This window comes from Hyperolius riggenbachi, chromosome 9 (genome assembly GCF_040937935.1).
Source record: "Hyperolius riggenbachi isolate aHypRig1 chromosome 9, aHypRig1.pri, whole genome shotgun sequence".
Taxonomy (NCBI): domain Eukaryota; kingdom Metazoa; phylum Chordata; class Amphibia; order Anura; family Hyperoliidae; genus Hyperolius; species Hyperolius riggenbachi.
Genome location: NC_090654.1, coordinates 77,287,702 through 77,315,685, shown reverse-complemented (window position 1 = coordinate 77,315,685; position 27,984 = coordinate 77,287,702). Strand labels below are relative to the sequence as shown.

The 27,984-nt window shown below is 44.6% G+C and overlaps 1 protein-coding gene across 8 annotated transcripts in view; it reads left to right on the top strand.

The window, feature by feature from the left end:
• PLXNA1 (plexin A1) overlaps positions 1-27,984 on the top strand; it is a 508,150-nt gene that overhangs the window by 52,026 nt on the left and 428,140 nt on the right. For 7 of the 8 annotated variants that reach the window (XM_068253084.1, XM_068253090.1, XM_068253089.1 and 4 more), the window contains exon 2: positions 14,349-15,679. The exons of the other annotated variant lie outside the window; for it this stretch is intronic. In XM_068253084.1, the coding sequence (XP_068109185.1) occupies positions 14,513-15,679 (1,167 nt within the window). In that variant the 5' untranslated portion in view covers positions 14,349-14,512. The remainder of the gene's footprint in view (positions 1-14,348; positions 15,680-27,984) is intronic. 8 annotated transcript variants of the gene reach the window in all.

Sequence of the window (27,984 nt, the reverse complement as noted above, 5' to 3'; positions counted from 1 at the left end):
CGCAGGATGTGGTCGGGCTTTCAGGCCTCCCTGCCACTGCAGCTCATACAATCCTCTCTCTTACCGAAAGCTTCCCCTCTTATTTATTTCATAAGCCTAATTGTTTTATAATCAGAAAACCTGTTCGTGATCCTGAAACACCAAATTACATTTAGTAATTAAAACCGAACGCCAACAACTGCTTCTATTTTCTTTTCGTGAGAAATAATATTCTATTTGTTCCGAGGCTGATCGCCAAAGTATTTCTGGGTGTTTAATTGGCTGATGAGACTTTCAGGAAATCAGTTTAATGGACGCTGCTTATGAAATGTGATTAAGTGTTGCATCTGTCAGTGTGTATTGATGGCATTGGAGGGCACTAGCACCGGCTAGGCTAAGAGGTTAAGAGGACTAGATATATGTTAAATTGCTCCATCCAGCCCTCTAAGTAAAGGATTTAAGGGGAAAAAATGGCATTGTGGCTCTGCGAATTGATTGCAAACGGAGATGGCCTTCGAGATGCAAATTATCTTGACTTGCATGCAGATTTCATGCAGATTGAGGCTTGAAACCAATAATATTTAGCAGGAAGTCAATCTGGTTTAATTTTAAAGTGTACCCGAGGCGATATGTGACATGAAATAAACAGTATGTACAGTACAAAACAAATTACTTGTTTTATTTTGCTGCCTGAAAGAGTTAATTTCTAGGTATGCAAGTGACAGCTTCTGTCTTGTAAGCACTACAGTAAACATCACTGATAAGCAAATTGCAGCCATAAAAGTTTTCCTGGCAGAATACAACTTCTTATGGCAGGGAGAGATAAAATACATGAACTATTGACCCTTTTCTAACTCTTGGACACTTAATAGGCTGCCACTGATTAGAGACAGTGAAACTTTCAACCTGCTTTGTAAATGTTTAAATAGAAAAGAAAATCATGGAATACTTCCAAAAAAAATGTCATTTTTAGGAGAAGGAAGATAGATATAATTGTTTATCTCTTCAGTTTTTCACCTCGGGTTTACTTTAAGCTGTGTACAATTTTCATAAAATCTCCAATCTGAGGATCATTGTGGGATTACTTGCTAGCATTATTCTACATGTGTGCTGATATGGATCCATCTTTAGTGTGACTAGAATGTAATCTGAAGAAGCCATGAACACTGGTATTCTTTTATTATGCTCTACTTTTCCAGACATGGCACTTCTAGTGCATGCGACCCAAGGATGTTGCTGGGGATTCTGCAAGCTACAAAAGCTCGCCTGTGACTTGGCCTGAAAACTCCCCTCCAGCACATATAAAGGAGAATGCAGAAAGGATATAGTAGCTCTTGAGGTTTTTATTGCTTTGTCCATGTCTGAGAGTTTTACTTCACTTCCTGTGGTGACAGGAAGGTAGTCAATCTGTTGAACTGAGATAAAGTTGGCCATATATACTTTTTAGAGTTAAGGAAAAACTTCAACTATCTGTAAAATGTTTGGTTTGTATCCCTGAATACCTGATCTGAGGATTGCCAGGGTCCATGTTACAGCCATGGTAGAAAATGAGGGACAGTTTCCCTAAAGGGGTCAAAAAACTTAATGAAAACCCTAAACCATTATAATACTTAATTTGGAATACACAGCAGTATTATTTTTCCTGGTCTTGGACTTGAAACTGTGGATTTCTACGTGGGAAAGTTGCTGTATTAACATCTTTATTATCTCCAACCCCTGAGTGTAGCGGGTCCTCCAGGGAGGGAAACAGGAAGTTCAGCTACCGGGGAGAACCTAGGTAACAGGAACAGGAAGTGAAGCTAAATCTCCACAGTAGAGATTCAGACAGTATGTCTGACCTTGGCTGGTTTTAATTCCACATTTCTGTCCAAAGCAATGTTTTAGTACAGTTAGCCACAGCATGTTTTAAAACAACATTTTGAGTCGATTGTTCCCTTAATATTCCCAGTTGGATCCAACATTAGGCTGCATGGATCCTGAGTTCAGTATGAATTTTGATTTTACTTAACACCTGTTTTTTTTTACGAGGAGGGCAATGACGTGTACTACAATGCATAGAAGGTGTTCATCTTTGTACATTGGACCGTCCTAATGCAATTCTCAAGGCAAACTGCTGATATTTGGGAGAAAGTCAACCTGATACGTTTTTATGATCACACTGAAGGCAGAACCCTGACCCATATGCAACTAACTTTTTCTCGTGAGTTTTCTCCTATGTGACATATTCAAAACTTAAAGCGGAATATAACCCTGCATTTCAACTTTGCTCTAAAACATTATTTACAGTATATTATATGCAACCAGCATTTTTTTTTTTACTAGACCAGCATTGGAAGGGTTACACAGGGCTTTAAAGTTCCTGGAGATTTCTGCAGACGCATCGGAAGCTGAAATAGATACATTTTGTTTACATAAATGTATCTAAGTGTTGAATGTGACTCATCTCTCTGACTGAGAAGGAGCTTGGAGGACAGCCAAAGAGTGTGTAACATTTATCAATAGATACATGTAACTAAATAGAATGTATCTATCTGAACTTCTGCATATCTCTCCACGGAACTTTAAACCTCTGTGTTTAACCCTTCCAATGCTGGTCTAGTAAAAAAAAATGCTTTTTGCATATAATATGCTGTAAATAATATTTTAGAGCAAAGTTGAAATGCAGGGTTATATTCCGCTTTAACAAATTACTCAAAATAATTTTTCTAGTATTTTTTTCACTTACGGGTTGGTACTTTTTCAGTTTGCAAGTGCTGAAAAGTTATTTTTAAAGAGAACATAAAAATGATCTCTTAGGAGAAAACTCAGGAGAAAAGGTTAATTACATATGGACCCTCATATTAGGTTTCTGTTTTTGACCTCTCAGATGCTCGTGGTCGATACAGTCAAACAACTCCTTAGTATAGTTTGTATGCATGCAACTCCTAAGTATAATTTGGGTCACAAATGATCATTGAAATAAATTATACCCCAACGTGATCTCTACATAGATTGCCTGTGTTGTAGTCGGTGAAACATTTTTCCAGGGAATTCGCCAACCTTTTTCCTATCTTTGACCTGACTTTTCCTGATTCCAGAAAACCTATCACAAAGTAGGGTGAGGGGCACTTATATCTTGTGGATTGCTGGGTTGCACTGTTATGGCCCATACTCACGGGCAGCAAAAGTAGCCTGTCGCCAGCACACGTGAGCATGTGGGCGACAGGCCGGCGACAGCTCGTCGCCACGTCCCACCGCGTACACACGCGGAAGAGGGACCAGCGGCCGCGACGGAAGCTGTCGCCGACGTTCCTCCTCCCCCCGCCGGAAGCTATGCGTATCCCAATGGAGGTTGCTGTCGCTAGTCCGCGTACTCACGCGGACTAGCGACAGCTGCGGCGGAGTTGCGGCAGCGACTGTCGCCAGGCGATTGAACATTTCAATCGCCTGGCGACATCAGCGACGGGCGACAGTTCGGGGTGCGCGCGGCCCATACTCACGGGCGACCTGTCGCCGCAACACGCGCGCGCCGCGTGTTGAGGCGACAAAAGTCCCTCGTGAGTATGGACCATTAGGGTAAATATTCATTCAGACTGCAAAATGGTTCCCTCAGCCGTGACTGGCTGCCATGTTTACATTTGCCCTGACTCTGAATAGGGTATTTTATACAATCAGAAAGCCTGTTGCTCTACAGACGCCCTCCAACTAAAACAAACAGGCCAATAATCTCTCCTTCCATAATCTCTCTTGTGACACCTCTTTAGGGCTTTGTTGTGCTCCTTGGTAAAAGCTCTCTTGTGACATTCCTTATCCAGGCCGATTAGTACTGCTTGAAAGGCTTGGTTGCCCTCTGACACCTCCGTGCTTACCATTGCGAAAGCAGGTGACTTCAGCCGAGTATTTTTAAAGGATATTAACCTTGGAAGTTTTATCTTCATATTCCTTTTTTTAGAACAAAAAAAACTTGTAAAACTGTAAATAGCTTTTACAGATATGTGCAGGAAACTTGCAAGAGCTCATGTTAGACTCTAGCAGCATACAATTCTCTGCTTTTTTTATGTAATTATGTGATTCTGTTTTGCGATTTGGTGGTGACTTCTTAACTGTCAATTGCAGCTGTGCAGGAATGTTTGGATAATAGAGTTCCAAAGTTAGTAGTAAAAAAAAAAAAAAAAAAACCTGGTTTCTCAGAATGCTCTGGGAGGAAGATTTCGCAACCTAGGCTGTAACATCACTGGGATGGCGACATACCAAGATACAGCAATATATAGATATGTGTGGAAGTTCCAGACACAGTGGTGGACAGGCTTCTGAATTGCAGTCAGTACATAATGTGTACCAAGCAGTGTGGAAGTTCCAGACACAGTGGTGGACAGGCTTCTGAGTTGCAGTCAGTACATGATGTGCACCTAGCAGTGTGTGGAAGTTCCAGACACAGTGGTGGACAGGCTTCTGAGCTGTAGTCAGTACATGATGTGCACCTAGCAGTGTGTGGAAGTTCCAGACACAGTGGTGGACAGGCTTCTGAGCTGTAGTCAGTACATGGTGCGTACCGAGCAGTGTGTGGAAGTTCCAGACACAGTGGTGGACAGGCTTCTGAGCTGTAGTCAGTACATGGTGCGTACCGAGCAGTGTGTGGAAGATCCAGACACAGTGGTGGACAGGCTTCTGAGCTGCAGTCAGTACATGGTGTGCACCTAGCAGTGTGTGGAAGTTCCAGACACAGTGGTGGACAGGCTTCTGAGCTGTAGTCAGTACATGGTGTGCACCTAGCAGTGTGTGGAAGTTCCAGACACAGTGGTGGACAGGCTTCTGAGCTGCAGTCAGTACATGGTGCGTACCGAGCAGTGTGTGGAAGTTCCAGACACAGTGGTGGACAGGCTTCTGAGCTGAAGTCAGTACATGGTGTGCACCGAGCAGTGTGTGGAAGTTCCAGACACAGTGGTGGACAGGCTTCTGAGCTGCAGTCAGTACATGGTGTGCACCTAGCAGTATGTGGAAGTTCCAGACACAGTGGTGGACAGGCTTCTGAGCTGTAGTCAGTATATGGTGTGCACCTAGCAGTGTGTGGAAGTTCCAGACACAGTGGTGGACAGGCTTCTGAGCTGCAGTCAGTACATGGTGTGCACCGAGCAGTGTGTGGAAGTTCCAGACACAGTGGTGGACAGGCTTCTGAGCTGCAGTCAGTACATGGTGTGCACCTAGCAGTATGTGGAAGTTCCAGACACAGTGGTGGACAGGCTTCTGAGCTGCAGTCAGTACATGGTGTGCACCGAGCAGTGTGTGGAAGTTCCAGACACAGTGGTGGACAGGCTTCTGAGCTGCAGTCAGTACATGGTGCGTACCTAGCAGTGTGTGGAAGTTCCAGACACAGTGGTGGACAGGCTTCTGAGCTGCAGTCAGTACATGGTGTGCACCTAGCAGTGTGTGGAAGTTCCAGACACAGTGGTGGACAGGCTTCTGAGCTGCAGTCAGTACATGATGTGCACCTAGCAGTATGTGGAAGTTCCAGACACAGTGGTGGACAGGCTTCTGAGCTGCAGTCAGTACATGATGTGCACCTAGCAGTGTGTGGAAGTTCCAGACATAGAGGTGGACGGGCTTCTGAGCTGCAGTCAGTACATGATGTGCACCTAGCAGTATGTGGAAGTTCCAGACACAGTGGTGGAAAGGCTTCTGAGCTGCAGTCAGTACATGGTGTGCACCGAGCAGTGTGTGGAAGTTCCAGACACAGTGGTGGACAGGCTTCTGAGCTGCAGTCAGTACATGATGTGCACCTAGCAGTATGTGGAAGTTCCAGACACAGTGGTGGACAGGCTTCTGAGCTGCAGTCAGTACATGATGTGCACCTAGCAGTATGTGGAAGTTCCAGACACAGTGGTGGACAGGCTTCTGAGCTGCAGTCAGTACATGATGTGCACCTAGCAGTGTGTGGAAGTTCCAGACACAGTGGTGGACAGGCTTCTGAGCTGCAGTCAGTACATGATGTGCACCGAGCAGTGTGTGGAAGTTCCAGACACAGTGGTGGACAGGCTTCTGAGCTGCAGTCAGTACATGATGTGCACCTAGCAGTATGTGGAAGTTCCAGACACAGTGGTGGACAGGCTTCTGAGCTGCAGTCAGTACATGATGTGCACCTAGCAGTATGTGGAAGTTCCAGACACAGTGGTGGACAGGCTTCTGAGCTGCAGTCAGTACGTGATGTGCACCTAGCAGTGTGTGGAAGTTCCAGACATAGAGGTGGACGGGCTTCTGAGCTGCAGTCAGTACATGATGTGCACCTAGCAGTATGTGGAAGTTCCAGACACAGTGGTGGACAGGCTTCTGAGCTGTAGTCAGTATATGGTGTGCACCTAGCAGTGTGTGGAAGTTCCAGACACAGTGGTGGACAGGCTTCTGAGCTGTAGTAAGTACATGGTGTGCACCTAGCAGTGTGTGGAAGTTCCAGACACAGTGGTGGACAGGCTTCTGAGCTGTAGTCAGTATATGGTGTGCACCTAGCAGTGTGTGGAAGTTCCAGACACAGTGGTGGACAGGCTTCTGAGCTGTAGTAAGTACATGGTGTGCACCTAGCAGTGTGTGGAAGTTCCATACACAGAGGTGGACAGGCTTCTGAGCTGCAGTCAGTACATGGTGTGCACCTAGCAGTATGTGGAAGTTCCAGACACAGTGGTGGACAGGCTTCTGAGCTGCAGTCAGTACATGATGTGCACCTAGCAGTGTGTGGAAGTTCCAGACACAGGTGGACAGGCTTCTGAGCTGTAGTAAGTACATGGTGTGCACCTAGCAGTGTGTGGAAGTTCCAGACACAGAGGTGGACAGGCTTCTGAGCTGTAGTCAGTATATGGTGCGTACCGAGCAGTGTGTGGAAGTTCCAGACACAGTGGTGGACAGGCTTCTGAGCTGCAGCCAGTACATGATGTGCACCTAGCAGTGTGGAAGTTCCAGACACAGAGGTGGACAGGCTTCTGAGCTACAGTCAGTACATGGTGTGCACCTAGCAGTATGTGGAAGTTCCAGACACAATGGTGGACAGGCTTCTGAGCTGCAGTCAGTACATGGTGTGCACCTAGCAGTGTGTGGAAGTTCCAGACACAGTGGTGGACAGGCTTCTGAGCTGTAGTCAGTACATGGTGTGCACCTAGCAGTGTGTGGAAGTTCCAGACTCAGTGGTGGACAGGCTTCTGAGCTGCAGTCAGTACATGATGTGCACCTAGCAGTGTGTGGAAGTTGATTACTTAGTAGCCAGCTTTCTGGAGTTCCCCATAATTGGCTTCACTGTGTCCCCGAAGTGCTGCGTGCCTATACATGCCTCCGGGCCGCTGTGTCTCTGCAGCACATATAACACTCTGACAAGTGACAGAAGCTTTTATTTCTCTTCTGTCCCTCCAAAATCTGAAGCAATAATGTTACACCAAGTGAAGGCAGCGTGGGAGGGATCGCTGATGAAATTTCTGCTTGCCTTTTTGTGTAATTCTGCATCTGTGCTAGAGAAGTCTACTTTGAGATGTGTTGTAGCTCAGTGTTTACTTACATTTAAAGGGAAACTTAAGCCACTCTAAAAAAAATAAATAAATTAAATTTTACTTACCTGTGGCTTCTACCGGCCGGCCTGTGCCCGCATCGGTGCTCTAGTACTCTACCGGCCGGCCTGTGCCCACATCGGTACTCTAGGATGCTGCGGTTCCCTGCTGCGGCTCAGTTTCTATTTCGGCCACCGCGGCCCTGGCTGCACGCCTCCTTGTTTGCACTCGCATCGCGGGAGCTTCCTGCGCAGTCGCAGTATGAGAAAATGTCTACTGCTCCTGCTCAGGACCCTCCAGGCTCCGGGAGCGCGAACGAGTATGTGCCCGTGCAGTGGCCTGTCATTGCAGAAAGTGAAACTGATCTGCGGCGGGGGACCAGAGCCTCCTAGAGTACTGGTGCAGGCCAACTGCAGGGTAGAAGCCCCAGGTAAGTAAAACTGCATTTTTTAGACTGACGTAAATTTCTCTTTAAAGAAACACTATTGCAAAAAACTTTAAAATATATACATATAAAATGTACATTTCTCCAAGAGTAAAATGCACTGTGAATTACTTTTTTCCTATGTCACTTAAGCAAATGGCTGACAAATCTGACGGATTTTGGACTAGTTCATCTCCTCACGGGAGAGTCTCAGAACGGTGCACATGTAATAAAGGCTTCTGGAAAAAAGGGTGCGGGATATTACCTCTAGTAGAATATCATTAAAATTACTGGTTGTCTGCTATTGAATCACTATAGTAAATATATCAGTAATATTTTACTATTACCTAACCCTACTCTCTCACCTAACCCTTCCTCTACCAACGCCTAACCCTTAACCCTCCCTCTACTGAAACCTAACCCTTAACCTTTTTCCTAGCCTTTAGCGGCATTGAGAGGTGCTTAGAGGTGCAGGATAAAATTGCAGCAATGAATAGCAGGTGCTTCGCTCTTTAGCATTGCTGTGAATAGTGTCGCCCTTTTTGCCAGGATGCCTCGGGCCTTAAAGGGGAACTTCAGCCTAAACAAACATTCTGTCATTAAGTTACATTAGGTATGTTAATTAGAATAGATAGGTAATATAATCTCTTACCCACCCTGTTTTAAAATAACAGGCAAATGTTTGTGATTCATGGGGGCTGCCATCTTTGTCATGGGGGCAGCCATCTTTTTGGTTGAAAGGAGGTGACAAGGAGCAGGAGACACAGTTCCAACTGTCCTGTGTCCTGATTACCACTCCCAGCTGCACACAATAGGCCTCAAATGTCAAATTCAAAATGTAAAAAAAAAAAATTTGCACCAAAACAGCAGAACGAGAGCAACAACATCAGAAATCCCATCATGCTTTGCACAGCATTAGGGGAAAAAAGCCCGGGCAGTTTTATTCTGTGCAGCTAAAAATGAGGCTTGTATAAGAGAAACAAAGTTTTGATGCTGTGAAACTGTTAAAGAAACACCAAGACTTTTCTGTGCTGCTGAGTCGATTTTTAGTCCGGAGGTTCACTTTAAGGTTAGCACCACATTTGTGTCAGTACTTTAAGAGATGAGTTGGCAACACTGCTGTGGATCTCTTGGCGGTGTGTTAGGGAGGGTTGGAGGACGCTATACACACTCTAGACTCTCTTGGCAGAAGCATCCCAGACAAGCCCCCTCAACCGAGAACCATCATAGTGTGTGTACAACGCTAAAGTGATTGATATATACCAGCCGTTTTTCCACTAGTTGTTGTCCACCAAGGACTGGATAACCAGAACAGAATTACCAGCCAGACTAGCAGGTTGAGATTCACATGAATCTCAGATGATCGCTTGCAATATTTTCCACTTTCCTTATTTAAAAAATATGTAAAATCCCTCTTTCAGTACTAATTGTGATAAAACAAGAAACCAGTGTGCCTCAGCACTGGGTAGTATGAGGCTCCCTCTCTCGTTACCATAGGGAGTTCTGCTCACTATGTACATGCTGCGTCCTTATTCATCCTACACTTCTGCGGGATGCCGGAGGCCTGAGCAACGCCACCAGCTGCAGGATTCTGTATTAAAATACTTCACTTTGCTGAGAATTACTATCTACTGCATAAGATTTAATATTTCAAATGTAGTTCAGAGAATCTCCAACTCATAAATTCCCCGGCTGATTCTAAACGTTTCTGCGATGATGGAGACAAGGGTGCTCTAATTTCTGCCATTTATCTGGGGTGCCAAGTGGCTAAAGCAGTGGATAATTCAGATGTATATTTAGACAGTGTGGACACTTCTGCATACCCCTGGGAACTTCTGGTCACTATGGCTATGCAGTTTGATGAAAGGCATGTACCCTGAAACAGCGGACTGTCTCTTTTGGCTATTCATTGGATGCAAACAATGTTGTTGCCTCAATGCTCTGAAAATCGATTCTTTATTAAACAAAGTTAAGTGAACACTAGCCGATTCCTGTGTGATTGTCTGATCTCTTCCATCCTGCTTAATCGATGAAGTTGGTAGATTCGCCATGATATTGGCCAGATCTCGTTGATCGAGCACACTTGGACACATTCTGTTCTCTCTCAATTTGATAAAATGATAGATAGTACAGCAGAATGGCAAGATGTATGGGCACCTTAAAGAGAACCCGAGGTGGGTTTGAAGAATATTATCTGCATACAGAGGCTGGATCTGCCTATACAGCCCAGCCTCTGTTGCTATCCCAAACCCCCCTAAGGTCCCCCTGCACTCTGCAATCCCTCATAAATCACAGCCACACTGCTGACAAACAGCTTGTCAGAGCTGGCTGTGTTTATCTCTATAGTGTCAGTCTGCTGCTCTCCCCGCCTCCTGCAGAACTCCAGTCCCGCCTGCATCCCTTCCCTCTCTGCTGATTGGAGGGAAGGGACGGGGGCAGGGACCAGGGCTATGCAGGAGGCGGGGGAGCAGCTGAGACTGACACTACAGATGTAAACACAGCCTCACAGCATGGCTGTGATTTATGAGGGATTGCAGAGTGCAGGGGGACCTTAGTGGGGTTTGGATAGCAACAGAGGCTGGGCTGTATAGGCAGATCCAGCCTCTGTATGCAGATAACATTCTTTAAACACACCGCGGGTTCTCTTTAAAGTGAATTGTGCAGTCTACTCTACTATGTAAAGAGTTGTGGAAAATCTCAGAACTGTATAAACTCCTGATGAATTGACTAACATGGTTATTGACACTTTTATCAGCTGGGTAGCGCCTCATCCTATTTCACAAATTTCCATTGGTGGCCGGTGAATTCGTCCCATTTTTGTGTCCGTCTCCATATTGCCTAAAGAAAACTCTTTGTATGTACTATTCACCCAATCCCTGGCCGTAGGGCACTGTTGTCTATATGGATACTGTGCATAGTTTGGTTGAAGAAACAGTTGCCAGACTGAAAGGGGTTACTTTGAGTTGTGATATTTAATATGGTGTTACTTAATCGTTTTCATTGAGAATGGAGGAAGTAAAAATGTGACCACTTCCTGTTTCTGAGCTGCACCTGCAGAGACTATGGATGCTGCGGGCACCAGATTGTATTGTTTCCTTCTCCCCACTCCCCAAATACTCCCAATTACAGCTGACTATCTCCTCCACATTCTTAATTGAAATGTCGCAGACTGTTGTGACAGGTCGTCAATAATCCCAGACTGTGATACTTTTTTGTTTGCTTCATTTTTTTTCTCTCTGTGGAAATAATTGTTACCATTGGCTCTACTACTTTCAATTTGCATTTTCAGGCTTGGGATCACTTAAAGTGCATGCTCGTTTTTGATAACATGTCTTGCTTGCCTGTAGAAGGTAGATGTGGCAGTGGAAAGATTTGTAGTAAAATCCAAGGCAGTAAAGCTTATTGTAAAATGAACGAAGCCTTGTTGCAACACTTTAGCTTGCATATGAGTTGCTGTTTGACCTTTTTGATATATGCTGCCCCTAATGGTGGCCACTTATGATCCAATCTTTTTCATCCAATCTTACCAAATCTACGTAGTACAAGGGTAAATTGAGTGAATATACTGAATGGATACTTAAGGCAGTTACCTTATATTACATATAAATGGTAAGATTGGATGAAAAAGATTGGATCATTAGTGGCCACCTTAAAGAGAATCTGTATTGTTAAAATCGCACAAAAGTAAACATACCAGTGCGTTAGGGGACATCTCCTATTACCCTCTGTCACAATTTCGCCGCTCCTCGCCGCATTAAAAGTGGTTAAAAACAGTTTTTAAAAGTTTGTTTAAAAACAAACAAAATGGCCACCAAAACAGGAAGTAGGTTGATGTACAGTATGTCCACACATAGAAAATACATTCATACACAAGCAGGCTGTATACACCCTTCCTTTTGAATCTCAAGAGATCATTTGTGTGTTTCTTTCCCCCTGCAGCTATCTTCCACTAAAGTGTCAGGCTGTTTCTTACTGCAGAGTGCAGACAGCTCTGCCCGTATGTAATTCATCAGTATGTGAAAGCCCAGCCAGCTCAGAGGAGGATTTATCCAGCTTGTAAAAGATAAGAGAGAAGAGAGAAGCTGCCCTAATCTAAATAATACACAGGCAGTGTGCAGAGAGGGGCCTGGAGGGAGGAGATGCATCACAGAACCACAACACTGAAGAACTTGGCAGCCTTCCAGACACAGGCTGACAAGTCTGACAAGAGAGAGATAAGTTGATTTATTACAGAGACTGTGATAGTACAAAGTGTTGCAGTAAGCCAGAACACATTAGAATAGCTTTTGGAACTTGTAGGATGATAAAAAACAGGATGCAATTTTTGTTACGGAGTCTCTTTAAGACAGTGATGTGAGGTTAGCAAGACACTGTAGCATAGTGACATGAAAGTAATTTGTGCAGAAAGATCAGTGTGCCCCACCCCTTTCTGACTGCTCTCTATGAGCCAATCATCAGGAAGCTCATACTCACAGTGGGTAAAGAAACGAAGTGCAAATCTGAAGCTAAAAAAAAAAACCCTTATGGAATAATGAATTCTATGTGTAGTACAGATAATAAATAGAACATTAGCAGCAAAGTCAAGTCTGTGGTTTCCAGTACAGCAAGATTTAAAAAAGTTATCTAAGCAAAAGAGCTTCTCTGAGCTGTTTGACCATCTTGGTCTAACATGGTCCTGTTTTCTGAAGATCTTCAGTAGCCAAGAAATAGGGAGAGACCGCTTGCAATAAGGTTTTACTGCAGGAAAGTTCAAAAGATCATTAGCTCTGCTTTTGTTTTACAGCTTACAGCTTTTTGATTCTACAGCAACCACGACATTATGATGCAATGTTATAATTAAGGCTGCTTTCACAGTGAGACGTTACAGGCGCACGTTAGTGCAGCCTGTAACGCAGCCCACCGCACAGCAATGAAAAATCAATGGGCTGTTCACAGTGCCCACGTTGCGTTACATTGTAACGCAGGACGTCAGTTGAATGTGCTGCATGCTACGGCGTTATGCGCGGCTACGCCGCGTTAGACTGTGCGCACATGCTCAGTAGTGTTGGAGGAGGAGGTCTTCCCTCCTCCTCCTCGGACCAGCCACATGGCTAATTAATATTCACTGCACGGTGTGACGTGCAGTGTTTACTTCCTGTAGCGCCGCTCTGTGCGGTGATTGGCTGGCGGGACCACGTGATGCCGCATGCGTCCAAGAGTATGCATCGCAGTATCACGGAGGCCAGAGTGAGCTGCACAACGCGGCTCACTCTGAGATCCACATCTAAGAGCACCAGGCGTTGCGTTAGGGGCACGTTATGCGACCATAACGTCCCCTAAAACTCAGTCTTGGTGTGTAAGTAGCCTAAAGCTATATAACTGAAAATCAAAATATGAGACTCTTTTCTTTGCTAATAATGTTCTACTCGTTATCCATACTAAACCTACAATTTATTATCTCCTAAGTTTATTTTTGTTTAGATTTTAAGAGAGGGGAGGAGCAAGCTTTACTGTTTGCATATTTGGACATCTATTATGAAAGTTTAGCATAGTTTTTGCTCAGTTCACGAAGACCATGAACTATGGGAAATTATAACTGCTTTCCCCCTTTTTTACTGGCTTGAAACAATTTTTATGAGGTGGCTGTGCTGTAGTTTTTTTAATGTTTAACATTGTATTTAAATAACATTGGTTCATTTTAACTATAGCACATAGATTACATATTTTGTGACATTTCTTTCATTTTTGGTAGATTAAGGGAACTGCCATATCCACTTAGGAACTGCTACAGTCCATTTGGCACAGCTTCTATTATATACTTGGAATATGGAACCATTTAAATGTTCTTTTTGAGTTTAAAATAATTCCAGGCTGGTGCAGAATAAGAAAAATGATCCTATTAAATACATCAGACCTTTTTAATGCTGATAAGTTAGGATGGTCAATGAAATACAAATTGTTCTGAATTGATGCAGGAATATGCAAATGTTTGCAGCTTGAAAATGAACCAATTGAATCGAGCCACGGTGAAATTCGATTGATCCATTTTTAAGCTGCATATATTTGCATAATCCTGCATCAACCTGAAACAATTTACATCTTACTGACCATCCCTACTCAGTGTTCTCCCCAGAATTTTTTTCCAGCCGGGTGGCATGAAAAAGTAGCCGGGTGGGGCAAGATGAGAGAATGCAGGGCCGGTGCTTCTCTGCACAATTCTGCTTACAGCAGAGCAGGAAGTGAGCTGATGACAGCCGGGTGCTCACCAAAAATAGCCAAGTACCCGGGTAAAAGAGCCTGGGGAGATCACTGCTACCGATGAGTAGGTTCAGCTACAAGTGGGGGAATACTGATTATTACACATTGATGGTTGTCCTTTTTGAAGAGTAGAAAACCAGTTTACTACTGTATATGTCTGAAAACATTTCTGTATGCTAATTTTTCTTTGTTTTACTTTATTGCAGGTATATCCCGGCTATCTTCTCAGACCACGCCCTAAATGAAGCGTCCAGCACAAGCCCACTTTGAAACATAACCCCTTCTTCTCACCCAATCCCCATCCCTTTAATTTATTATTTTTTGTTATAGTTATTGTTGCTTTAATTATTATTTTTTATTACTCTCCAAAATGATGACCCAATCATGGAGCTCCTTGCCTTTCCATTTATGGACTGTCTTATTTTTGCTGTGTCCTTGGACTCTTCCTGGGAATGCATCCTTAAAGCCGTTTAGAACTTTTACAGGCAGTGAATGGAGCCTTACCCATTTGGTGGTGCACAATAAAACTGGGGAGGTGTACTTGGGGGCAGTGAACAGGATTTTCAAACTGTCAAGCAACCTGACCCTTTTGCGCACCCATGTTACAGGTCCCATTGAGGACAATGAAAAGTGTTACCCTCCTCCTAGCGTCCAGTCTTGCCAGCATGGACTTGTCACCACCAATAATGTCAACAAACTGCTGCTAGTGGACTATTCCCTGGACCGCTTAATAGCCTGTGGCAGTGCTTCTCAGGGGATCTGCCAGTTCCTCCGCCTTGGTGACCTCTTTAAGTTGGGAGAACCTCACCATCGTAAGGAGCACTACCTCTCCAGTATTAACGAGTCTGGCACCATGTCTGGAATCATTATAGAGGTTCCCAATGGACAGAACAAACTTTTTGTTGGGACGCCTATTGATGGAAAGTCTGAATACTTCCCCACTCTGTCTAGTAGAAAGCTCCAGTCCAGCGAGGAGAATGCCGAGATGTTTGGCTTTGTCTATCAGGATGAGTTTGTGTCTTCACAGCTTAAGATCCCTTCTGACACCCTATCTAAATTTCCAACCTTTGACATATACTACGTGTATAGTTTCAGAAGTGAGCAATTTGTCTACTATTTGACCCTACAGCTTGACACCCAGTTAACTTCTCCAGATTCTACTGGCGAGCAATTCTTCACATCCAAAATTGTTCGACTTTGTGTTGAGGATCCCAAATTTTATTCTTATGTTGAGTTCCCCATTGGATGCATGAAGGATGGTGTGGAGTATCGTCTTATACAGGATGCTTACCTGAGCAAGCCCGGGAAACGTCTGGCCAAAGAACTAGGGATCTCTGAGAGAGAGGACATCCTTTTTACTGTCTTCGCACAGGGACAGAAAAACAGAGTCAAACCTCCCAAGGAATCTGTTCTTTGCCTCTTCACCTTGAAGAAGATCAAGGATAAAATTAAGGAACGTATCCAGTCCTGCTACAGGGGAGAGGGGAAGCTGTCCTTGCCTTGGCTTCTCAACAAGGAGTTGGGTTGCATCAACTCAGTAAGTTTTTATAGTTGCTAGAGGAGAATGAATGAGTTACCTTGTCTTCAAGTTTAATGCCATTTACCTTAAAAATGTAGTAGGACATGTAAAGTTTACAGCTTTCTATTGCTGTCTGTGTTCCTGTTTCGGAGCTGGGAGTTTTTCTCTTACTTCCTGTATGTCATTGGTGATGTTATCTTCCAACCAAGACACAGAAAGTAGTACATTTTTTTAATTTATTTTTTAGCAGACTTTAGAAGGATTTGGAACCTTTTCTCACAACTGTGCTGTGGACCGCTTGGTAGAAATATATTTGCAATGAATGTAGGTCACAGAATATAGACAGTCCCCTACTTACAAACAGATTCAGTTCCAGGATATTTAAGTTGGATTTGTTTGTAAATTGGGTCCTGTGTTAAACATGGGGTTACTGGGATTAATAATTTATAACTGTGGATTTGGGCATATAGTATAAACTGTGTTTATTGGTTGTTCTCAATGTGCTTCTACAATGGTTTAAACTACGGTACCTATAAGAGTTAATACTGTAACATTTAACAACAAAAATCAGTCATTGGAAGCCGTATGGTATAATTTGTACACGGAGGCAACTTTGTGTCTCTGAAACAATGTAACTCAGGTGGTTTGTAAGAAGGGGACTGTCTGTACATGATGTCAGGGGGATCCTTGCTAATAAGAATATAAATAGGTTATGAACATAAATGTTAGTTATAGCTAAATTTGGGGTTTATAACAGGCCTGGTATTAGGATCAATTTTTAGAGCATGTATCTTGAAAACCAACTAGTGTGTAAAAAATAAATAAATAAATTTAAAAATAATTTTAGTGTGTGTGGCTGGATTTCATGAGTGTCTGTGGGTACTTAACGTGTACCAGAGCTGATAGAAATTAAAAGTTTTTTATACATACCTGGGGCTTCCTCCAGCCCCATGCACATGGATCGCTCCCACACCGCCGTCCTTCAGTCTTCTCCCTCTTCGGTACCGGGTCCCGTAACTTCAGCCAGTCGCGGACAGTCTGCGCAAAAGAAGTGCGCCCTCTACATACTTCTCCAGCCGCCGGAGAGATACATAGAGAGCGCACTTCTTTTGTGCAGTCTGGCCTCAACTAGCTGAAGTTACGGGACCCGGTACCGAAGAGGGAGAAGACTGAAGGACGGCAACGATGGAGCGATCCGTGTGCATGGGGCTGAAGGAATGGCTACAGTTACTAGGTAATGCCTAATGATGTTGATCCAGGGATTTTATCTGATTGCCATCTGGAGTCGGAAGGAATTTTTTCCCTTTTGGGGCTAATTGGACCATGCCTTGTAAGGGTTTTTCGCCTTCCTCTGGATCAACAGGGATATGTGAGGGAGCGGCTGGTGTGGTACTTTGTTCGCTGGTTGAACTCGATGGACGTTATGTCTTTTTTCAACCCAAATAACTATGTAACTATGTATGTATAAAACTTTCTTTTTTTTTTATTTTTATCAGCTCCGGTTTCCTTTAACCTTGTAGAAATGTTGTTGCTTTCTAAATCCTGGTACACACTTTCAATTATGATTGGCCAATCACTGTCCAATTTTACCACCTTCATGTAGTATGAAGGTTTGCTTACACAATCTGCTCATAGTAGTCAATATATGTTGACCATGGAGGTGATAAAATTGGCCAGTGACTGGCCAATCATAATTGATCTGTGTGTACCAGGCTTAAAGCCTAGTGCGCACATCCAATTCTTATTGGCCAATGACTGCCAATGATCAGCCAATTTTATCACCTCCATGTAGCCTGAGATCCAACAGATTTTGAATAGTATGAACAGACTATAAGTGAGCTTTAATACAGCATGGAAGTGGTAAATTTGTCCGATTTATTGTTTAGTCGCAATTGATGTGTGTACCAGGCTTAAGGGTGTGTACATTTTACCACTAACGTAGTATAAGGGCCAACAGATTTTGAATACGATTAACAAATTGTGTAGATAAACTCTCATATTACATGGTGGTGGTCAAATTTTCCAGTCCTTGGCCAATCAAAATTGGATGTGTGTACGCACCCTTACCTAACTGATTTCATTTTTTCCCCTGTTGGTGGAGATGATACTTAACTGTCACTGAGAGGAGGTCACAATCTAATCCCTACCATAGTTTTATGTCTTAAGTATGTATTGTGTAGTGTATGTATTGTAGTCTCTGGCCATTTTATATGGAGAAGCCAATTAACTTTATCTGTATGGTTTTGGGATGTGGGAGGAAACCGGAGTGCCCGGTGGAAACCCACACAGACACAATCTTACTGATTTACGAGTTGACAGTAGACTGGGCACTAAAATGTGCAACCGCCGACAATACTTGGTCTGCGAGAGATGGAGATGGATTTTGAGACTCTGGCATTTGTACAGTCTGTTACTGTCCGATATGAAAATGTCTTTCAGTCTTGTCTTCCTGCGTAAAAGCGTTTAGACTGGCCAGGCACTTCCGTCCGATTGTTCAGTGTGGGCGTTGCGTAATGCCCAGGTCTCCCTGAAATCACTTTGACCTGTGTGATAGCAAAACTGATTGATTTTTGAAGGTTCCATCTTAAAGTGGATGATTGAACCTGGCGTAAATTCCAGTGATAACGCTGACTACCTCCTTCGCTGAATGGAAATAGCGGTGGAATGGCTGGAACGTTGATTTAAAATGGCCACATGCGTTCCCCGCTAGCAGTGGATATCTCGTATAGAGATCTCCTCCAACTTCTGGATGTGTTTCTTAGAACCCTTGTTTTCTTTTTCTTATTTTCCACACGAGGCCCAGCGTTTAGGTTTTCAGCCTTGTTTGTTTCTCCATTGTTTCTGGCGGATTTGCGGTCCAGGTTTATTCGCTGACGGGAGTTATCGGGAATGATAATCTCTTTGCAGATCGGCGTAATAACATACTTCACAGAGCTTTGCCTTCACATCTGCGGATTGTAGCGGGAGGATGGATAACTCCGTCATCTGGAGAGCAATATTTATCCGTGTTTCCCGCTGCGATGTGTGCAATCATGGCGACGCACGTCTCGGGAGGACAGGCTCCACTCCACGGGGTCTTCACCCGGCGCCTCTGCAATCCGGCCGGTAAAGGGGAATGTTTTTAGTATTCATTGAAGTGTTTGGTCATGTTGGCAGGTTTTTATTACGCCTGAGAGGCTTTATCTGGATAATTAGCTGTATCCACCTGGGAATAACGTTACAAGCGCTCACCGCTAAAGAGCAGCAGAAGAAAAGTGTGTCCTTGTGCTGGACAGTGAAGGATAGTTCAATGCTGCTTGAAAACTTTCCTTCTTACATTTTTCAAATGTAACGCATTTCTTTTATTTGCTGTGATGTTTTTTATTTTCAGACGCGTTCCAACCCCTCCCGCCTAGTCCTTCAGTTTTTCTCTCCACTCCCCCACATTTTTCTATTCTTATCAGAGAACTTAAACCAAAAATGTTTATTTTGGTTTTTGATAGGGAGTAGGAAGTTTCCGGCCACTTTCAGTTTTATTCTTGCTTTCCATGATCGTTATTGAGATTTTTCCTTCACTTGTTGGTAACCTTGCTTACTGGAAGAGGAGTATGAGTGACTCCCCCCAACAGGAACCTAGTCAGCAATAAAAACTTGATGGAAACTTGAGAAAGTGAAACTCCATTACTGCTGAGAGAAGGGCAGCTTTTTCAGTCCAGCTCCATACATTGCGGGGATCAATGGCAACCCTTATTTCTGCTTCTGTGTTTCCCTGAATATAAGACTCTGTCTTATATTCTTGGAGGGGGGGGGGGGGAGATATATGTGCTAGGGCTTATTCTCGGGAGAGTTGCATATTTTCAGGGAGGGGTAGACGCTATGTGTGTGGGTGTGTACTCTTACCGCACCTCCCTTGTGGGTGTGTCCCCCTCCGTTCACCTGTAACTGCTCCTGCATACTGTTCAAGCTGCTCGGCGCCCTTTGACCCTCACGCTGACTCTTTACACTGGGTCGGCTCTGCAGCCGCACGTCCCTCCTCTCAAAATGTGTGCGCGGCTGATGATTTGCATGTTCAGCAGTGATGCATTGTGGGAGAGATCTCAGAACTCCTTCCGACCTGAATAATTGCAAATACTTTCTGTTTTAGGACGGCAAACATTTGTTTTCCCATAGTATTTTAGTCAGGGTCATTATTGGTTCATTGTAGCCCCTTACACACTCTTAAGGTGCCCATACACTCGTCAGATTGGCAGCAGACAGATAAGAAATGCATCTGATGATCTATCTGATGCGTTTTTAGAACATTTTTTACCAGGATAGAATTCCAATAGATTTCAGTTTGAAATCTGTTGAAATTCGATCTGATGGCATTTTTTTGCCATCAGATTTCCATTAAGGCCAATGCAAACTGATAAGCAATCTCATCAGATCGACCTAAATTTTCCACCCTGCTAGTTCGATGGAAATCCATCGAAATCGATCGAAATCGGCCGTCGATCGGTCGATTGGCCAACCGATTTGCGATCGATCGATCGATCGATCGATCGCGATCGATCGATCGGCCAGAAAATCGGCTGAGTGTATGGGCTGCTTTAGGAGTTCTGGTTCACCATGATCTTCCTGGGTACTCAGTAACTCTGGGTGTTTTAAGTCCCACCCCATAGAGCCATAATAATCCATGCTATGCACTGATGAGGATCAACCAATCTAAAACAATCTGTATGTATGCTGGATTAGTGTGGCTCTGTACAATTAACAAGCTGACACATCATTGCATTCCTGTGGATCTAGAGGTGTGTTTAGCTACCAGGGCCAACACAGGATGATTTGCATATTCAACAGTGATGCATTGTGGGAGACAACTCACTCCAACCTGAATAATTGCAAATACTTTGTTTTAAGAAAGCAAATTTGTTTCATTAGATGAAAATGTACTTGCCGTATAAAAGACAGAGCGTGTTATATCAGGCTCTGTTGTCTTAATGCTGCTGGATTGGTGGAATCTCGGGGTTAATTACTTACCTTTTCACCTTTGACTTGTTACACAGGCTATGCAGGCATTTTTCTGAAGTCTTCCAAAGTTCTTTTTGCCACCGATGCCTGCGTTGTTGTGACCGGCGCCCAGCTCGGCAGCTACTAATTATGCCATGGCTGCTGGGGCCATGTATGTAGCCACATGTAGCCCCTAAATACAGGTTGCCAGAGGTACCTGCCCAGTTGTTGGTAGCCCATTCAGTGTAGTTAGCCAGAGGTACTCCCTAGTACAGGTAGCCAGAGGTACCTGCCCAGTACAGGTGGCCAGAGGTACCTGCCCAGTACAGGTGGCCAGAGGTACCTGCCCAGTACAGGTGGCCAGAGGTACCTGCCCAGTACAGGTAGCCAGAGGTACCTGCCCAGTACAGGTAGCCAGAGGTACCTGCCCAGTACAGGTGGCCAGAGGTACCTGCCCAGTACAGGTGGCCAGAGGTACCTGCCCAGTACAGGTGGCCAGAGGTACCTGCCCAGTACAGGTAGCCAGAGGTACCTGCCCAGTACAGGTAGCCAGAGGTACCTGCCCAGTACAGGTAGCCAGAGGTACCTGCCCAGTACAGGTAGCCAGAGGTACCTGCCCAGTACAGGTAGCCAGAGGTACCTGCCCAGTACAGGTGGCCAGAGGTACCTGCCCAGTACAGGTGGCCAGAGGTACCTGCCCAGTACAGGTGGCCAGAGGTACCTGCCCAGTACAGGTGGCCAGAGGTACCTGCCCAGTACAGGTGGCCAGAGGTACCTGCCCAGTACAGGTGGCCAGAGGTACCTGCCCAGTACAGGTAGCCAGAGGTACCTGCCCAGTACAGGTAGCCAGAGGTACCTGCCCAGTACAGGTAGCCAGAGGTACCTGCCCAGTACAGGTAGCCAGAGGTACCTGCCCAGTACAGGTAGCCAGAGGTACCTGCCCAGTACAGGTAGCCAGAGGTACCTGCCCAGTACAGGTAGCCAGAGGTACCTGCCTAGTACAGGTAGCCAGAGGTACCTGCCCAGTACAGGTAGCCAGAGGTACCTGCCCAGTACAGGTAGCCAGAGGTACCTGCCCAGTACAGGTAGCCAGAGGTACCTGCCCAGTACAGGTAGCCAGAGGTACCTGCCCAGTACAGGTAGCCAGAGGTACCTGCCCAGTTGTTGGTAGCCCATACAGTATAGTTAGCCAGAGGTACTCCCCAGTACGGGTAGCCAGAGGTACTCCCTAGTAGTTGGTACCAAGAGGTACACCCAGTATTAGGTTTCCCTTAGAATAGCTAACCTTAGGTAGCTCCACAGTAGTTAGTAGCTTGAGATACACCCCATTAGTTTGTAGCCAGAGGGCCACCCCATCATGCATAGTGGTGAGTGAAGCAGAAGGGTGAAGTGACTCGACTCTCTAGGCTCCATTTACACATGATTTATCTTCCTCCCTCACTTGGTGTCTGGTGCCAGTGGCGGTTCTCAAGATATAACTCACCGGTACATGCTGGCTGGTCATGTGATGACAGATGGATAGTGTGCCTCCATCGCTGGATCCAAGAGGAGAGTCACTCCACCCCTCTGCTCTGCTGCATTGGTGCTGCATTGGGCGGTTTCACCCCCTCCACCTTTTCACCCCCCGGCAGTGACTGCCTTGCCTGCCTGTAGAAACTGCCCTGGTTTCATATCATGGAGGGTTGAATCTGAATGTTGTGTCAGTGGGGAGTTGTCATGTGCCACGGATCATATTGAGACTTCATCAGAACTTTGTGATTTGGGGGGGGGGGGGGGGGGGGGGGGGGTAAATTGCTGGAGTTTTCAGGATATATTGGGTTTCTTGGCTCACAAGTCAAGCACGTCCAGTAGACATATTTTAGCTTGAATAAATAATTGTGTACATGTTGGCATTATCAAATCCATTTGTCTTGGAATGAAAACAGAATTCCAGAGCAGGCACAACATCATATGTTCTTGTCACATTGCTAACATCAGTACTGTGGCTATTTCTTGTCAACTGAGTACAGAGAGTCTATTGTTTTCAATTAGACACAGCTAAGTATAGGCAGCCTAGATGGATACAACTTCCTCTTTAGCCTCTGCATGTTGAATAGAATCCTTGCAAAATGTATTATTTATCTAATGGAACAGAGTAACCAAGCAGCTCAGGGTGACCAAAACTACTAGGAATGTATAGGGGGATAAAAGGGACCAAAAGCCCTCCTACTAAAAAAGCAAAGCTTGGTGTAATTATCTAATGGAAGGGTGGAGTTTTTTTTTATTTGTGTATAATCCTGTGATGTGATATGGAACTGCTGACATGAGCTTTATCGATTCATGTGAAGTGTGATATTTGCTATGGTCTTGCTTTGAGGAGCCCTTTCTATGAAGTCGTCTTTGTTGGTATTGCAGAGATTAGATGATGAGAGCAGAGTGCCTCTCCCCCCACAGAGGCTGGAGTGGACTAATCCAGTCATAGAATCAATTCTATTGCCGCATCCTAATCCCTTATAAAAATGTATGTCTATAGATTTCTGTCTCCTCGTCTCCTCCTGACTCTAATCCACATCAATGGACACTGTTTAAAACTCAATTGTTTATGTAATGAAGAGGCGATATTGAGGAATGGATGCCGCGCTCAGCTTTTTACAGTAGTTCATTATTTAGCTTGTGATACGATTCAGCGGGGGCGATAATGCCTTCCTCTGCATCAGATTATGAAGTCTGAGCTTTATGCCTGCCGCAGGTGGGACAGATGTGCCAGAATAGTTAAAGTTGGCTCTGACTACAGTAGATCTTGTACAGGTACATACAAACGTTTAAAGAGAATCTGTACTCTAAAATTCTTACAATAAAAAGCATACCATTCTATTCCTTATGTTCTCCTGGGCCCCTCTGTGCTGTTTCTGCCACTCCCTGCTGCAATCCTGGTTTGTAATTAACAGTTTTAGGCAGTGTTTACAAACAAAAGACATGGCTTCTAACCAGAGTATCATAGGCTGAGAACAGCTTACTGTGTGACTCATGCATAGCTTGGAGGGTGTGTGTAAAGCTTCTGCCAATGACAAGCAGTGCTGCACATTCCACACATTCCACACATTCCAGCCTCAGCCCGGCAGACAGGACAGAGGAAAGGAGATAAGATTTATTACAGAGACAGTGCAAGTAGGAAAGGCTGCAGTAAGACAGACCACATTAGAACAGTAATAGGAACTTATAGGACAGAAGAAATAAGGCTCAAAAATGTGTTAGAGTCTCTTTAAATTTTGAAGTCGATCTGTGATTGTTTTGGTCACCAGTTTAAGGCAGGCTGTCCTCGTCTTCTGTGGCTGTTAAGATATGTACACATGTTCAATAATGAACTTTCTGTAGTTGCTGTTCAGCACTGCTCAGCAGCCTGTTCTATAGCACAGTAACACTGCTCAGCAGCCTGTTCTATAGCACAGTAACACTGCTCAGCAGCCTGTTCTATAGCACAGTAACATGTTTCCTTTTAAACAATACCAGTTGCCTGCCAGTCCTGCTGATCTCTTTGGTTGCAGTGGTGGCTGAATCACACACATGAAACAAGCATGCAGCTAATCCAGTCTGACTTCAGTCGAAGCATTTTATCTGCATGCTTGTTCTGGGGCTGTAGCTGAAAGTATTAGTGACAGAAGATCAGCAGGAGAGTCAGGCAACTGGTATTATTTTAACCCTCCTGGCGGTAACCCCGACCTACGCTCGGGTAGCCGCCGCAGAGGATTGCATGGCCCCGGGAGGGATTTTTTAAATTAAACTTGTTGTAATACTTGTGGCTAGCTACCTGTGTCCCCCAAGTCCCTCCGCTCTGTTCCGATCCCCCCCCCCAAATTGCCGCCGTAATACATACCCCCAGGGATCCTGCGATGGCGCAGCCTCCCAATCAGCTCCAGGCTTCGCTATGGGGAGGATCGGGACTGCGCATGACGTCGATGACGTCAGACGTCATGTCCGACCGTCTCCACAGCGACGATTGGGGAGGCTGCAGCTCTCGCGGGATCGCGGCTGGGTAAATATAAGCAGCGGCGATCGTGGGAGATCAGAGAGGTGTGGGGGACTTGGAGGACACCGGTAGCTAGCCTAGTGCTAGCTACAAGTAAGACAACAAGTTTTATTCAAAAAATCCCTCCCGCGGACGCAGCCACCGAAACTGCGTACCTCCAGGAGGGTTAAAAGGGAAAATCCATATCCTTTTCAGTTCAGGTTCCCTGTAAGGCCCTTTGCCCATTTACACGCTGCTTGCAAAGTGGACTAATTACGGAGCTAAGGGCCCCCCAGAATCTCTGGCCCCCCTTGAGGTTGCAGGGATGCCCCCCTATAGTTATGCCCCTCTTCCTACTACAAAAAAGGTTCGATGAAGCAGATCAGTAGCTTGGGGAGAATACAACAGCAATAAAAGTAGACACATCTCACCCACACTGTTTCTATGCCCTTTCTATGTTTCTATGCTCTTAAAGAAGAACTTTAACCAAGGATTGAACTTCATCCCAATCAGTAGCTGATACACCCTTTCCCACGAGAAAGCCTTATCTTTTCTCAAATATATCATCAGGGTGGTCTGTTTGGCTAATATTGTGGTGAGATACCTGCCACAGTGTGATGTCATGACCATGGTCCTGACAGTTTGAAGTCTGTGAACCTCATTGCATTGTGGGAAATAACGGCTTTTTCCAACTGCGAAGCAAGCAACATCCTCTCTGTGCATAGAACTAAATGAGCATTCCGTACAGATCACCTGGCAGCAATAAAGATGTCACCACCATTGAGAAATTCCAGAATTTATATCAGAGAGGGGAAAGATTTGGCAATGGGCAAACAGTCACTAAATTAACCTATAAATGAATGTTGTAATAAAATTAAAGGGAACCTTAACTGAACGGGGTGTAAAGAGTTTCACTTACCTGGGGCTATTACCAGCCCCCTGCAGCAGTCCTGTGCCCTCGGAGCCGCTCTGGAATCCTCCAGTCCCCCGCTGTCACTTAGTTTCGTTTTTGACGACTCACCAGCCGGCCGCCATGCGTATTATTGGACGCATTCCCTACTGCAATTAGCGCTGTTGCGGAACGTATTTATGTACGCGTTGCGATCCGCAACAGCGCTAATTGCAGTAGGGAATGCGTCCAATAATACGCATGGCGGCCGGCCGACTGGTGAGTCGTCAAAAACGAAACTAAGTGACAGCGGGGGACCAGAGGATTCCACAGCGGCTCCAAGGGCACAGGACTGCTGCAGGGGGCTGGTAATAGCCCCAGGTAAGTGAAACTCTTTGCATCCCTTTAAGCAATTTTATTCATTGATATTTTCACTACAGTTCCTCTTTAAGCTGACCATACACGTAGTTTTCCACCCAGTGTTCCAATACGATTGATTCCTTTCTGGAAGGGATCGATTCGGAAGGAATACATTTCTAGCACACCCTGCACATCCATTTTTTTAATACATTTCAGCAGGAAATTTGTTGAAAATGAATTCTCCTGCAGCAATGAAGTGCAGCGCTGCACTGTTTGGTGCGGTGCTATGGGCTGTAGATCTTTTGGAAGACATCAACCTAAATTTGATTAATCAAACATTTAAAGGAAAATCGATGTGTGTATGGGCACCTGTACCCACAATCAGATCATAAATGATCCTATGTATTGGCACAACTCTATTGTGTGTGGGGGTATTTAGTGCCCTTCTCCAATACTCGTGTTTGTGTAGAGAAGCAGAGTCCCCCTTTAAGCCCGGAATGTGGGATTGTTGGTGTGAGCAGAAGATTGCGGTGGGGTCGTGCGCAGGGCTGACAGTTGCAGCCTTTGTTGTGCTGGCGTTTCCCTTCCTCCTTGGAGTGAGACAGGTAACAGCTGTTTGACACGCTGAAGGGGAGTTCTCCAGCAGGCGCTCCACGCGCGCAGATCTGATTTTGTTTTCAAACTAATTCAATATTGTCGACAAATGATGGAATTGTTACACGAGTGCTGGCAGAGCTGAGAGGACGTACGGGAAAAGCCCTTGCTCTCCAGTGGCGGTCCTGGGCGTAGGCGCCACGCTGAGACACGGTTAACAGTTCATGTACCAGCCCATTTGCCGATGCCAGGTTGCCACTGTTTATACCAAATTCAATAGACTGAGCAAAAAATAAAATGTCACTTGGGAACATGATTTTTCAATTCGCCCATTTACTAGCAATTCTCATGTGTAAGTGGAAATTGCGCTTTTGTTGAGTAAAACTCATTGGTTTCAGTTCTCCTCTATATAACTCTAGTGTTATTTCAACTTGATTGCTTTGCTTTCATGTGCATATAAAAGACAGTCATTCCACAGCGTTTCATAGAGAAGCTGGTAGGTAAGAGTTTGCTGCCAGTCAGTGGGTTAGTGACGATATTGGAAAAGTGTACCAGTGATTCCTGCTCTGTGTTGCTAATTACCCCTGCAGCATGCAGCAAGGTGGGGCTTCTCCTGAAGCCAGTACCCCCAACAGCACAGAATATGGTTTCCATGGCAGCAAAGAAAAGCAGTTTTGAGGTTCACTGTCAGCTTTGGAAATGTTTAGATTGAAATGCATTTTTAACCATGTAAAATGGCAAAAAGATTTGTGCTGCACCTGTCTGTTTAGACAAAATTTAGCATTTGATAATATTGGTATCTATCTATCTATCTATCCATCCATCCATACAGTACTGATTTGGGGCCCTGGGCAGTGGTGCCTATACATGGTCTATTTTTTTTCTTCAATCAGAGAAATTCGATCAGTTATTCCATTTGGTCGAATAGCTATTAAAATTATTTTCAAGGTACCAGACACAAACCTTCCATTTTTCTAAATCCGAGAAAAACTATTGAAAATGAAGAAAAAGTTGGATTATCTAATAGTATTTTTTAATACAACCTACCATACACTATACAATTTCACAAACCATCACCCAGATTTTTTCCAACATATCTGATTGGATTTCTATTGAAATACTGAATCATCTAGATCGAAAAAAAAAAGATTATTTTCGATTTGCACTCTATTCAATTGTTTTGGTCAAATGGGTAAATCAAACGTTTTAATTGTACTGTGTATGGACGCCATTAGTTTGACGCTGGAACCACCAGCCCTGACTTTTTCTAGGTTTGGTTTCAGTGGTAATTAGGGACGATCAATGAGATGCAAATAAGTTCTCCTTGCCTTCAAACTTCATGTTCGTTATAAACAGCTTGAATTTGGACCAATAGAAATTAACAGGAAGTTACCGGTAATCTGATTGGTCCAAGTTGCATGTAATTTACATGAAATTTGAATGTAAGGATACATTATCTGCATCTCATTGATAACTTCTAGTGGTAATGGCTTCTCTGAATGATCTTTACATCCCCCCCCCTCATTC